Source organism: Cyprinus carpio, chromosome A1, assembly GCF_018340385.1.
Source record: "Cyprinus carpio isolate SPL01 chromosome A1, ASM1834038v1, whole genome shotgun sequence".
In the NCBI taxonomy this organism is placed as follows: Eukaryota; Metazoa; Chordata; class Actinopteri; order Cypriniformes; family Cyprinidae; genus Cyprinus; species Cyprinus carpio.
In genome coordinates this window covers 3813272-3828691 of record NC_056572.1, presented here as the reverse complement: position 1 = coordinate 3828691, position 15420 = coordinate 3813272, and the positions used below count along the sequence as shown (strand labels likewise).

At 38.4% G+C, this 15420-nt stretch overlaps 1 protein-coding gene across 1 annotated transcript in view; it reads right to left on the bottom strand.

Moving 5' to 3' along the window:
• LOC109057876 (sorbin and SH3 domain-containing protein 2-like) overlaps window positions 1–15420 on the bottom strand; it is a 49624-nt gene continuing 34204 nt past the window's right edge. The window contains 13 exon segments of the mRNA XM_042766501.1: window positions 1–2151; window positions 2875–2981; window positions 3083–3120; window positions 7735–7905; window positions 8019–8147; window positions 8233–8250; window positions 8252–8348; window positions 9107–9153; window positions 9460–9521; window positions 10335–12017; window positions 12484–12650; window positions 13309–13355; window positions 14862–14918. Of these exon segments, the coding sequence (XP_042622435.1) occupies window positions 2090–2151; window positions 2875–2981; window positions 3083–3120; window positions 7735–7905; window positions 8019–8147; window positions 8233–8250; window positions 8252–8348; window positions 9107–9153; window positions 9460–9521; window positions 10335–12017; window positions 12484–12650; window positions 13309–13355; window positions 14862–14918 (2685 nt within the window). The 3' untranslated portion in view covers window positions 1–2089.

The following is a 15420-nucleotide window of genomic DNA, read 5'->3' as shown; positions in this document are numbered from 1 at the left end:
AAGAGGAAAAAAAAAAGCTTTATTTGAAAGTGAGCAGGTTAAACTAGATTCTCTCAAGCTCACCAGCTCATCAAGCACACACGTCAAATAACACTATATGTTATTCAGTCAAAAGGCTATAAGGAAAAAGGCAAAAATATCCTCCAATCCACTGTCTTTAGTAGAGCAGAGTAGTTTGCAAACAGTGACAAAATATCTCCTGACTCCAGTTTGTCTCCATTCTGTGCTGAAAGAAGTCCTTTATTAGTCCCCAAAATGTTCTTTGCCTGTTTTTGCATACATTTTCTTTCTGTTTTTGCACCAAAGTTGTCAAATAAATTTGGCACATGGGATGAAATACAAAGGATTAAAAAAAAAGAAAAAAAAATAGATAGATAAAAGAAACCAAAAGTGAGAAAGGAAGGGCTTTAAAATATAAGTGAAACTCATGTACAGTACAATACAAAAGCTGGAAAATGCAAACCGTGTGATTAGAATATTTAAAGCTGAAGTGTGTCATTTCTGCATATTAAACATAATTGCAATTATTTTCAGACAGGTCTGCCATTGGTCAGCCAAACAGAAAGCCCCTCCCCAAACTCAAACCACTGGCTGTGCTGAAATCAACAAAAATGTTCCCTCATAGCTCTCTGCATATGAAGCAACGAAATGCAACAATATTTCATTACTGACAATCTTACAGACTTCAACCTTGAAAAAAAATTAAAATAATAATAATAGAATTAATAAATGTTTAAGGTGCTTTAAGATTGCTCTGCTGTCTGTGAAATTCATAGACACCCTTTTTCATATACTGAATATACGTACTTGTAAAAGCTGATGCAACACAAGCAAAATATGCTTTCAGATGAGAACACAGCAAGTGATACAGAAAATACTGATAAACAAATCCTTCAGAAACGAAAGCATTTTGAACGCCAGACAAGCATACAAACATTCATCAAAGACCAACAGCTCTCTCTATTGCATTTTATGATGCAATTTTAAAAGAGTGAAATTCATGAGAAACATGGCAGATAAATTGCATCATTAATGTTTTATATTAGAGATCAAACTTTCACAAAAAAAGGAGAAAATAATTCTTTAGATAAATTAATTTAGGTTAACAAATAAAACAATTAAACATCATAACAGGCTCACCTTTAAACATTGTTGCCATTCATTACTAAAACAAGCAATGATTGAATCTTAATTTACATATTTTTATACTGTATTAAAATCAGGTGATTCACTCACAATTCTAAAACTCAGTCCGTTCAAAAAATTCTCAAGTAAACATTAGAAAAATGTTCATTAATCAAATATTTGTTACCAAATTCAATATAAGCATCTCTCCTTTCCAGAATGTCAATGCACTTTCTTTTTAAAGACTACTTATACAAATACCCACAATGCACTGATAATCATACGATCAGTATCCTATACGAATGATTGCCACTTAGACAATAGCAAAATTGCTCCATGATAGTTATTTTGTAATTGGCAGAAGTATTGTTACCTATACAATTAATGGTTAAAACACGTCTGTTCCTATCAGTTGTTTATTTTGGCCACACACAAGGGGAATGAGCAATTTCATAATTGTCCATGCGATCACGTTTAGCTCATTTTAATGAAAATATCTATCCTCCTCTATAACCAATGGTCTCTATTGCTATTAACCTTGCACTGTTTATTACACAACACACAGATAATACACACACACACACAGGTCAACACTGATGCCTGAGGTTTCTTCTCGGTATCATTTATACTGATCTACTGACCTCACTCAATACCATTGCTGCTTGAATCCTCACTGTACTAACTCTGAGTCAAAATAAAAGGAAAAAACACTGATGAATGTGCTGTTGACAGAATAGCAGATGAAGGAACAGCAAGGAGACTGTGATGGCACAAAAACAAAGTGCTCAAAGTGAAATAAACTTCAGTGGTTTCTCTGTGCGGACATGGCAGAGCTAAAACTGTTGTGTTTGTGAACACACTCACACATATGGACACACACACACATTCTCAAAGGTGAGGTGCCTCATTGGCCCTACACAGTAGGCACTGGAGTGGCCGTATTTGTGCCATTGTTTCCTCTTTGTTAAAGCGGTTTAACATAGTTTCCTGGAAACGTTCCAAATAACCTGGTTCTCTGAGAGGTACCTGAAAACAAAGACGATTATCAGCAATACAATTCAATTACTTTTATTTAACAAACATGTTTACAAGGTATAATGCATAAAAGATGACAACATAATGTACAATGTACATTATTATATTTACATGCCACTTTGGGATACGTTATTCTGATTGGTCAATCGAATTATGTGATCAAATATTTTTGTATCATGATGTCTGTATAATTGCCTACTGGCCAAGCGGTGCAGTTAAAACAAAATAACTTTAATCATGCATGCATCTATTTGGAAAGAACAGTATTATTCACTATAATTTTTTATATGTAAAACATACACTAAAATTCAAAAGACTGGGACTGGGTTCAGCAAGATGTTTAAATATATATATAAGTATATTTTTATCAAAAATACAGTAAAATCTGTAATACTGTAATTATTACAATTTAAAATATCTAAATATAAATAAAAATATTTTAGAATTTTATTTATACCTGTGATCATTCTAATATGCTGATACTTCTTTTTATCATCAATATCAAAAACATTTGCGCTGCTTAATACTCTTGTGGAAAATGATGCATTTTTCAGGATTCTATAATGAACAGAAAGTTCAAAAGAATAGTATTTATTTTAAATAGACCTTAATTTATTAATTCTTACTGAGTACTCTACAAGTAAATTTCGTAAAACAATAAATAAAAATAAAAACATTTGCAGAGGTGCTGTAGCAGCTTTATAAAAGACTTACCCACAAACCAGCCATCGTCACATTTCTCAATGACATCAATAACATCCCCCTCCTTCAGCTCCAGCTCATCCTCATTACGAGGCACATAGTTGTACACAGCTTGGAAGCTAACGTAAAATTAAAATTGTGTTTTTAAAACGTGCTCTTTGTGGTCGGACATTAAATAGACGAAATAACACAATGTCTAAAAATCAAAAAGTGTACTTACGGCTCACCACCTGAATGCTGAGAATCCTGCATCATTTTCTGAAAGAAAGAGAGAGGAAAGTGTCAGTATAATGTACATGTAACACTTCAAGGTGTCAGAATATCATGCCAAATCCAGACACAGGATGTCAGTCTGTGAGTGTTCATCATCATCACAGAGCTTAGAGAAGACCTGTTGTGTTACAACACACACAGAGAGGAAATCCACCCATGATGCGACCAGAGAACTATAAAAGGGATTAGAAAGGACTTCATTTCCCAGTCTGCACTGCTGCTAGTGTCACAGCACACTCCATCCTACCCTTCGTGCTCTACTGGGTGATAAACAGGGAGATAAACAGCGCCTCCTGGTGGAAATGGGGCTACGTGGTGGCTTACCCTCAACCACCACTTCCTGCCTATAAACTGTCTGCAAGAATTCAAATGCAATGAGAGATCAGCATTCTCTTACAAACTCCATCTTAGTTATTCACAACCCCATTATTGGTCTTAATGGCACAAATAATTGTTAATTATCATTTCAGTTTAGTCATTCCAGAGTCTTGAATTATTAGTAATATATAAGTACAGTCCAACAAGAAATATAGTTATACATAAAAAACACCCTTCTCACTCACACTGTTGATACACGCCATTTTTAAAATGATGGAATGGGGAATCTAAAAACTTGTATATCTTTTTTTCAGTAACCACAAGCTGTTAAGATATAATAAGGAGAGAAAAAGCAGGGATGAACAGATATTAAAATTCTGTCTGATACCAATAAATCAGTAATTGTTTACTGTATGTTATGACTGATTACTACCAAATTGCTGATATAATTGCTAATTGTAAATGCTGCAAGTGATTTTAACTATTAAAATAATTTATAAATATATAAATATGTGTATATGATCCAGCTAAGCTCCTCTGGTCAGCATGATCTGTGTGACAAGAGCTGTTTGATATTTCTACTTTGTGTTTGGAACAATATGAGGGTGTATAAATAAAGTTTTCATTTTGGCGTGAACTAGCCCTTTGATACATTACTTCTAACTCTTGTCATTTGTGTCAAATTAATATGTTTCTATTGCATCACAAGCCTTTGTGCCCCCCCCCCCCATTCAAGGTTCATATCCACACATTATCTGAATTTTAATGTTTGTTTAATGTTGAAAACATTACGGATGCACATGTACATGCACCACACATCAACCCTGAAACCACTGTTTTGTAATTTTTTTTTTACCTTGATCTTAGGAGATCGTGGTTGTGAACGTGGGGAGAGAGGAGAAACAGAGGGAGAGGATGGAGGGATGAATGGAGAGGGTTGAGTGGAGACTACGGGTACAGAGGAGGGAGGAGAGGTGAGGAGTGGAGGAGATCGGGGAGGAGATGGGTTGTGCTCTGAAGAAGATGGAGGAGGAGAGGGAGAGGAGGACGGGGAGGCTGGAATAGTTGGTAAAAGAGGCTGAAAGGAGGAATAAAGATGAGGATGCAAAGAAGGAATAGGAGATGAAGGAGGAGATGGAGGGATTGGTAAGATATGAGGAGAAGGAGACTGGGAGGAGGGCTTTGAAAGAACAGGAGCGGAAGTAGGAGAGGAAAGCTGAGGAAGGACAGAAGAAAGAAAGGGTTGTGGAAATGAGGAGGGAGGAGAACGAGATGATTGATAATTAGGAGATAAAGAAGGCAAAGGAGTGGGAATATTGGGAGTCGATAAAGGAGGAGGAGGAAGAGGGATTGGGGAGTCTGGAGGAGACAAAGAAGGTGAAGGAGGAGGAGTGAAGAGAGATAATGGAAGGAGAGGAGAGTCTGAAGGGGAAGAAACAACTGAGGTTTGGAGGACAGAAGAGGAATAGGGCACCAAAGGAAGAGATGAAGCAAGAGGAATAGGAGGAGGACATGTAGAAGGTCTGAAAGCAGACGCTGGAGAAGAGTGAACAGCAGAGGCAGATGATTCAATGAGTGGAGGAGAGAAACTAATGGAAGATAGAGTAAGGGAGGAATCAGTCATGGGGGAGGTGGAGAATGGGAGAGATGGAGTGATGGAGGAGGAGTCAGCCTGGCAAAGAGAAAGACAGAGCTGAAACTGTGTTCAACTATAAATTTGTGCCTTATTCTCAAAATAACACACACAACTAGTGTGACAAATACTATTTAAAGGTGCCACAGAATGCAAAAATCATTTTTAGAAGGTGATTGAACACAGTTGTGTGGCTGCAGTGTGTGAAAACAACCAGCCTATAATGGTAAAAATCCACTCACTCATTGTTTTATAATCCCAAAAAATTATAAACAGTCTCTCCACATGAGCAGTTCCAGACTATGACGTCATACTTGGGGAAAGTCCCGCCCATTTGTAATGCTCTCTGCCCTATTAGCATATAAACAGCCCTGAGTGAGAAGCAGCAATCCGCCATTTATGTTTACTTGCTGTTGCTGCTGGAGGTACAATGTCAGTGCCAAAGAGCCATTAATAGGAGTCTCCATAGACCGCTGAGGACACGGTGGTTAGATTTCATTTTCAAAGGAAATGTTACTGAAAAAAACAGAAAAGTCCTATAGGTTTGTGCTAACATTTTACACACCTGACTGCCTCACAAATGAGGGTCAGTTCAGCGCTGGAGTTGTGAAAAGATTGCTTCTGAAAGAGGGATCAATACCAACGATTTGTGCGCAAACGTCTAGACTCCAGGCAAAGTAAGCCATATCAATTGTATCAGTGCATACTATGGCACCTTTAAAGGGGCCATATCATAGTAAATAGGATTTGTCTTGACCTTTTGAATTGAGCTAGACTATATATATTTCTATTCAGAAATCTTACCATATAACCATCAATGTTGACATATTAAGTATATATTCAGTATTCAATATTCAGAAGCGTGCCACGTCCTGTTACAGCAAAATAACAAGGATAATGCAGGAAGGATGAAATGCCCAGGTCACATTCACCCCAAAACCAACAGAAACACAATAAAGAATAATATTTTATAAAAAATAGTATTGTCAATTGTATTGTCAATTGTAATCTGATGATTCTCATTATGACTTTAATCCTTCTTATAATACTGTAATCTAATACAGCAAAAACATTTTTTACAATAATTAAAAAAATAAAATTATAAAAAAAAATTATTTGCACTGCACCAAATTCTATGATTATTATAAAATTTAGATATTCACTTATTTTTCTTTTTACAGTAATGAGAATGAGGCTCTACTAAACACTGTGGTAAAGAGAATTTGAGGGGTAAAATATGCTTTATTGCCCTGGAAACAAATGTAAAAGATCTTCTGTTTTCTAATAGCAGACCTTTTCCCACTTTTCATTTTTTGAGGTATAATGTGATCTGGACATACAAACACACACACACACACACACACACACACACACACACACACACACACACACACACACACACACACACACACACACATATATAGCAAAACCTGTTTCTGTTTCAGAAAAACTGAATAAATTATACATATCTGGACATCAAAGAAAAAAATTACAAACATGTTTGATATGGGCCCTTTGATTTAGTCATTGAACATGCAAATAATGTTTTGTATATAAAAAAAATAAACCTTTTCAGAACTGAAAAAAATGTGTTAAATTTAAGGTTCTAAGAGTTTTAATTCACTGCACACAACCAGACTCTCATGCTTCTTTCACACTGCATGTTCTACCTCTTTCTTTGAAACAGTCTCCAAGCCTGATCTGTTGTTTGTTTCATCATCCTCTTCCTTTATATACAACTCAGGAAGTTCCTCCCACTCAATAGCAGCTACTGGACCGTCAAACACTGTTTTCTCATTCAAAATGACTGACAGCAGCTCCTCAGCCTTTTTCTTATGTATATCATGATGTTTATCTAGTATATTTTCTGATTTGTGGCTTGGACTGATGGGCAGTGGCTTATCAGGTAATGCTTCTTGATTAGCCATGTTCTTTGATCGATTGCCCAATCTGAATTCAAGTTCATTATAGAGCTGTTTTTTCAGAAACATCAACATAAGCTCGCCACATGGATCAGGTTCATTTATTAGCCTGGATGGGTCATACTTTTGTTTCAAGCTTTGCTCCTTTAAATACATATCTTTTAAGAGCTTTATACCATCATGACTCTTTTGTTCCTTTATTAACAGCTCTTGATTATGGTCTGTGATCTGTCTCACTGGAATTAATGTTTCTGGTACATCTATTGCTGTCATTTTCTCTCTGTAGAGACGTTCATGGGAATAAAGGGAAATATTTGAGGACTCTGAAGTGATTGGTCCTTGGTTAGGAAAAAGGGTGCATTCTTTTGCATCCACAAAAGGGGAAAGGTTTTGTGGCTGGGTGAACCTTTGCACAAGTGAAGCAGGGGACTGGGGGCCTGTGTAGTGTAGATTGCTGGGTAATGGAGGAGGGGTGGGTGGGACTGGACTGCCACAGGAAGATGGGTAAGTGGTGGAAACTCCCGATGTGAGGGACAGCCATTCATTAGTGACCATTTGAAGGTGTGTCCAAGTGGCAGAATCAAGACATTGCAAATGGGAGGGCTCTGTATTGTATAAGCAAGGGGAAAAAGATAGCAGGAATGTTTATAAACTTACAGGATTAAATAAGGTCTGTAGGACAGACTTTGTTGGTGTGATGGTCTAAAACTGGTGCTAAAGACTTACCTTATGTGCCTTATATGTGTGCATGTCTCCTTGGTGACTGGGGCTCTTGGAAGGAGAGCCCTTGATCACATCGACATAGGATGCAGGGAAAATGCCCTGCTTGTTTGAGCCAGGAATCTTTCCTTCATACCAATTCTGATCCACCTTCCTTAGAAGGATCACTCGCTCCCCCTACAACAACAAAAACATGCATGCTTTAAATACATGATTCAGGGAGGGGTGAGTTAACAAGTGCAAATTATAGAGCTGGAGAGATGGTATGTGATATAGGGCTTTACACTTGCCTTTCTAAGAGAAAGCTCCACGTTAGTGTCTGCATTGAAATTGTATCGTGCTATGGCCTCTCCCATCTCTCGAGCCTGAGCTGGAGGAGGAGGCCTGACAGGCTGCCTCCGCTCTGGAGATGCGACTTTCTGAAAGAGAGAATGAGAGAGGGAATGTGATTAAGTGTGTCAGAGTTTGGTTTAACTACAGTAAATAGGTTATTTTAATACTGACCTCGACATAAGAGATGGGGGAAAATTCCAATTCGGTCTTTTTTTTTCCCCTTATTACAGTTTATTTTAATTTTTTTTGTGATATTGACAGCATCACCTTTCTTAAAAGAGAGTTCCCTGCGACGTGCAGTAAAAATGCATATGCATTACATACATAGCAAAAAGAACATTCAAATCAGTGAAACCTGAATCTACCTTCTGTAGCAGTCACATTTCTATTTTTTGTTCTGATGCAACCAATCAGTGATTAATTGATGATAACAAAAAATAAATAAATAAATAAATAAAAATAAATAAATGGGTAGTATAAATATAATATAATATAATATAATATAATATAATATAATATAATATAATATAATATAATATAATATATTCCAATACACTGTTGTAGCTTTTAAATCTTTATTTAATAAGAGCATTTTGGCCTTCTTCAGGCATTGCAAACACTTATTTATTAAATATTTGCTAATTACAACAATGCATTTTTCTAATGTATTACCCAATGAATTTGGGGATATGCAAATTTCAGGCTGAAATTCATGGGCCTTGAAATTCTTTAATGGTTTTATTAGCATGGCTTTTCATGCAAGCTGACACATTCATGCAACGTCAGCTCACAGCTCAATTGCTGATGCAGAGACCAGTTTGACTTAAAGCAAGTTAATATGGAGTTGCACAAGAGAAAAAACTGCAAAATAAGAAAATTCAAAACAATGAAAAAAAAAAAAACCTTTGAATGGCTAGACAAGAGTAAAATTAAACACTTTCACAAACAAAAAGCTGACACAGCACCTTACAGATTCAAATTCAGTGAGATGCTGTGATATTAGCATGCGCCAGACAGAATCTCTCAGAGTTTTATATATACTCACTTGGCAGACTGAGCTTTAAAATCATAAATAGCCCTGGCAGACTGTTTCTGATGGAGGAGAGAAGACAATATAAGATAGGTCATCTGCTTAGAGGAGACCTACAAAGCAAGCAAAAACACCATCAGCTATCCTACATAAGCACAGCTAAGCCAAATATTCTGAGACCTTAACTGAAATGAAGGCTACAAGGTCATGGGATTTATAGCAGAGCGGAATAAGGATTCAGGATTTAAGATCGCCTTACACTTATTCACTAATCAATGATTTCCCCCCCTGCAGGCTTCAAAACATTGTTCTAATTAAATAAAAAGTAGTTCATGTAAAAATAGATATGAGCAAGGCAGCATTTCTACCTCTCTTTCTGGCGTTGGTCTTCTGCTTTGTGGTGTGAGACGTCCTGTATCAGAACCCTGATCTGTGGAAACACACACTGTCAACAGAAAGAAAGTACTTGTGTTCATGGTGGCACCACATGCATTTCGCTGGTGTCAAAAGAAAAATGAGACAATTAAAAAATTTACAAATATTTATTTCAAATTTCAGGTCAAACACAAAATAATGGATGATCCGGATATACACAGTATGACATAAAAAGGTCCCAATATATTTATATATATATATATATATATATATATATATATATACACACACACTGTATTTAATAAAAAGTAACATTCAAAATACATAAAAAGAAAGCAAATAAGTGGCTTTATAACAGTATTTCATACATCAGCAAATAAAAAATAAATAACAAAAACAATGGCAAGGGCAAGGGCACAAAATCAAAAGGATAAATTCAGCTCAGTAAAACACATCATGCATTAATAACACACGGACAATAATTGCAACATGGACCGCTAATACTTCTTTTCCACTTGAATCATTGCACTTAAACAGCATGGAATGCAGTGATGAAACTGGCATAAAGATAAACATCTCCCATGTACTCATAATTAGAGTTTTTGTGTTTGCATTAAAGCTAACTCTAAGCTCTATAAAGTAAAAAATATGAATACAGGACTCTAAATAGGAAGATCTCCTAATATAAAGATCTAATTCATTCAAGTAGGACACTAGGTGCCATGCTAATAAAGCATTCTGATTAGCTGGAAAAGAAGTGAAAGCCCTTGCATGTTTTCGCTAGGGAACGTTTGAGGTAATGACATGAGGATTTAGCAAAAACGATACGAAACCAAACAAAAACATTAGAGAACTAATGTAGCTGCACCTGAATAGGAGTGCACATTAGCATTAGCATTATGCTGGTTGTTGTTGGAGGCGTCTGTATGGTGGTGTAGCTGCTGGTAGGAGGCACATTGGTGGGCTCCATGATAAGGCTGGTGGACGTGGGGCAAGGAGGGGGAGCCGGACCCTCTCTGAGCCCGCAAGGAGGAGCTACGCTTGGGCACGTCTGGTATCAACTCCTCCAATAACCGCCGCAATATGCTATCATCTGGCATCCTTGCTGATCCCTGCCCCTTTTCAGCCCTTATGTGGTCATAAATGTCCTGCAAAGCGGCATCTAAAGCCTCATAAATTGCAGTTTTGGATTTCGGCCGACCGCTTCTGCAATGTCGTTGTTGGGTCGGCGGGGAGCCTGGTTTCCGGCGGAAAGGCACAGGGCTGACCAGGAAGGCCAGTTTGGAAAGGCCTGTCTCACTGGGTGACTGCTGGGCTTGTGGAGACGTAGAGGCAGGGTGGGACTCCTGCCGAGCCCTTTCTTGTTGTCGCTCATGTTTTAGCATGGTGGTGAATCGAGTATAGGATGCTGGACAGCGACCCTTACATGAGCTGATGAGGTGGCGGTGTTGGTAACCTTGACTCTGACCGACACTCTGGTGCACATGATGGTGGCGATGGTAACGGTGTCTATGGTGATGGTGTCCATGATGGTGATGTTGCCCAGAACCGTAGAAGCTCTCTGATGAGGTAAAAGAGCAATGATCCAGGTCGCTTTCGCTACACAGTGAAGATCCTTCTATGTGGATGTCGCTCATTTCGGAGGCACAGGCGTCCTGCTCGCTGTCCGAGTAGTCTTGATGCCTCTGGTTCTTCCCATGAGTTGGCACCAGGCTACTGCTGTCTGGTCCTGGTTTTGGGTGTCCCTCAGGGGGACTTCGAGCCCTTTCTGGAGGATCCTCTTCCTCTAAAAGTGATTCCACAGAAAAGCGTCGTTTGGGACAGCTGCTGGCCCTTGAGGACCCTGGTGTGGTGGTGCCCGAAGGAGCATTTTCGTCACCGAGGTCTGGCATTGACTTTGATTTCTGGATGAGCTGTTCATATTCTGATATAAGGTTTGGGACCATGTGTTGAGGTACCTCAATACCGAAAGGTGCCCAACCATGGAGGTTGTGCCTCTGTTGCTGCTGTAGCCGTTCCAGCTCGAGGATCCGTGCACGTACAGAACGAATCACCTCTGAGGGCAACAGCTGTTCACGATCTATGTGGTGCATTTTCTTGTAGAGCTGAAGGAAACCTGGAGTATCATGTGGCATCTTACGCCGGTGATGACGGCGCCCCCTGGGAGATGAGGTAAGGCTTTTTACTTGAGGCGTCTGTGGAGCTTCTTCATCGAGCAATGAACCTGCACTTTCAGAGCGAGTGGTAGTCACAGAAGTGGACGCTCGCCCATCATTACTAGCACAATGTCCATCAGACAACAAATCATCACAGCTGCGTGATTTGAGCCGTGGTGATGACGGAGTCATGACAGATTCATCGTCAACACTACTCCAAGTCTCTGCAGCTTCATGTCGGCCGGTCTGCCAACCGTTCTTGAAGCAGATGGTGCGCTTGGAGCCGCGCCAGGTTGGTGTGGAGATAGTGAGGGAGTCTGAGGAGAGACGAGAGGAAGGGCGCTCCATACCTGGAGAGCTCATACAGGAGGAGAGTGACTCACTAGCGTCTCCAGCTGTGAATTAAAATAACATCCAACGCAGCATGACAAAGAGGAGACAAGAAAGCTGGTTAGTGAGCTCAGCTGACAGAAAATGACAAAGCGAGAGAAAACAGGTATCAGTAAAAGTGACAGGAAGTCAGAATGTGTCAGTAAATTTATAACAGAAAGGGGACAACATGCAGACTCACATAATTAAGATCTTATACAAAAATTGTAACATTTTGCTAGGAGTAAGTCTAACCACAAATGTGACCATCTAATGACGGAACAAGAGAAGTGAGCTGTTTCGTTGCTGGGACAAATCAAACAAAACATACAGATAGAATGGTAACAGAAAAAATTCACTGCACAAAATAATGCTGTACTAATGTAATATGCCATTAGGCATCGATGCATAATCGAAACGTCTTCAGCAACATTTGATCAGTCTAACACCTTCTGTTCGCATTTGTAGTTGTGTGACTGTGTCTGAAATTACCTTTGGGTCTGGATGGTGAGGAGGGGGAGGAACGTATGGTGGGCTTCTTCAGTGTTTGTGCTTTATTGGAGTCCGGTGGGCGGGAAAATACTTGACTGGCATTCTGCTCACTTCCTGTGTTGGCTTGAGTGACAGATGGTTCCGACTTTCGCCTTTTCCTGTAGTCACTTGCAGAATTAAGAATCCCCAAAAATAATAAAGTAACCAAAGCAAAACATTATTATCAACTTAATAATATTGCTTACTGAATATTATTAAACTTTAACCTATTATATGTGCAAACAAAATAATTTCTTTAACATTATTTTAGGCCTAAAAATACACAATTAAGGAAATAGCTGTGAAATTTTAATGCTTTTGTAAAATAACAGTGTACAATAAAAATAAACCATTTATGGTTTATTTTGAAAATTGGAAACAGCACCCACAATGGCTCAGCTAGCGGACAATATACTCTGGTACATATACTGACCAAGACACTCTGATTGCAGGGTCTTCTACACATTAAATAGTCCTGAATATGGTTTCTCATATCCTGTACTCTATAGATTCCATATGAACAGCAAGTGGCACTCAGCTGAAGATGATCAGAGAGGAGTAGGAGGTACATACAACGCTTAATACTCAGTATGGGATGTCAAATTCATATATACATGCACAGTGACAAAAATAAACAGTGGCAGAGCTTTTAAAACATGCATAAATTAAAATTAGACTGAGGATGCTCAGGTTCTGTCCTCCAATGGATATCAAATAGGCATCTCTCTGAGAAAATTAAAGAGCCTGAATGAGAAAAGCTGGTATAAGAGTGAAAGGGGAGCTTACCTCGAAGGTGCATCAGGTCGTTCGGAGGGCGAGAGATAGAGGGATGACTGAAAGAGAGCAGACAACAAAAGAGAAGAGTGAGAACCATGGGAACAAAGACGTGTAACACTCCCGTGCCGCGCCACAATCAAAACCTTCCCCCCCCCCCCCGCATGCGCAGCCCTGACCAAGGGTTCCATATCTCTCAATCCCACCTTGAAGGATTATGAAAATGAACTTTGACCTCCTGCGAGAATAAAAAAGGGCCAGGGCCCCAAAGTAAGCAGACCCCAACAAAAGCCAGCGAACAAAACAGTACAGATCCAGAAAAGCTGCACGTGGCACTAGGTCACAAGAAGCCGTGTCTATTATGTTGTCCAAGATCGCCACGCCTCCTTTCCTTTGACACAGCCTGGGGTGAATTACAACAAATCTGAGCACAATACAGCAGTCTCTGGTGTTCATTTTGGCTTATTCATTCGACTTGGATCAGGGACAAGAAAGAAAAGCGATTACTGACAACACAGCATTTTTAACACCCCAATGCTGAACCTAGGTCAGATAGCAAGGCGATTACTGACACCACAGCATTGCTCAGATAGCAAGCACAGAAGAAAATGCAGTTCAGTATTCAGTAGCATATTTTAAAATAACAAATCTAGAATAAAAAAAAAAGAAAACTCAAAACATGCACATGAACACATTAATTGAAACTGTAACAGAAAAACTGAAATGATGAAAATCATCAAAGTCATAATTTACTTACCATCATTTCATTCCAAACCTGTATGATTTTCTTTCATATGTGGAACATAATTTAGGATATTCTCAGAAATGTCTCGGTGTTCATACAATGGAAGCCAAAATGAAGACAAACAGGTTTGGATATCAACCTTCTTTAGAAAACCTTCTTTTATGTTTTGTTAGAAAGACGGGAAATCATACAGGTTTGGAACGGCATGAGGGTGAGTAAATAATGAAAGACTTTTCATTTTTGGATGAATTATCCCTTTAGGATGAAAAACAAATAGCAGAGAAATAAAACCTGACAGTAAAATAAAACATACAAAAGAACAATCTGAACAATTAAAAAAAAGCAGTTACAAAAAGCACTAAAGGCATATGTGGGCATTCAATATTTTGTTATAATTTTCAGTAATATATTCATCTGACACTCTAGGAAAGCCCCAAATGAAGTGACTTTTCTCATGTGAACTAATTGTTTAACATTTCGTTTTGTATTTGTTTTTTTGAAAAGGGTGTTTGTATAGTTTACATGGCTCATAAATAACTAATTACAAAGAAAAGACAAGTAACACATGAAATTTTGAATTACAACCACTGCACAAATAGTATTTACTTGTAAAACATTCTCAAATCATTTTTAACAGTGTGTGGGTCAAAATGTTTTCCATTCGCCGTCTGGAAAATAAATTATGGGAGAGGAGGAAAACTGAAAGGAAAAGAGAAAGACGGAGATAGTAGATGATAAGTGAAAAGCAGAACAGCAAATTGCAAGATGAGCAAACACCAGCAAAGGAAGCATGGATGGATGGACAGGAAGGTAGATTTACCTGTGCCACAGCATGTGTGGAGTAGTCAGGATTATAATCCAACCTCTTTTTAGGAGGCTGGATGCACGCCACCCGAAGGAACGAACAGCATAGAGGTGAAGAGGTGAAGATGAGGTGGAGAAGCAGGTGCATCATGGGGAAAAAGACATATGTGGAGAAAGTGACAATGTTAGGGCATGGAGAAACAGAGATCACATAAAACACACACAGTGTACACACAAGCGAAGGGTGAATACTAGTGAACCTTAGTGTGTTGAGAGTAATCGACTACACAAGTGCCCACACATGCTTCACCTACCTTACACAGAATCTAAGTGAGTGTTCTTGTGTTCTTTATCTACTTTAAATTAAGTGCCTATACAAGTTTCATATAGTCTGGTGTTATTAAGATATTTTTTTAATGTAAATATATTGAACACAATGCTAAATGCTAATAATATAATGCTAAATGCTAAAGGAAGCATTTTTGTACTTTTTTTAAATTTTACTGCCTCCCTATGAATCACTTATTTTTTTTTTTTTATTTTTTATCTAATTATCAATTTCTGTACTATTCAAG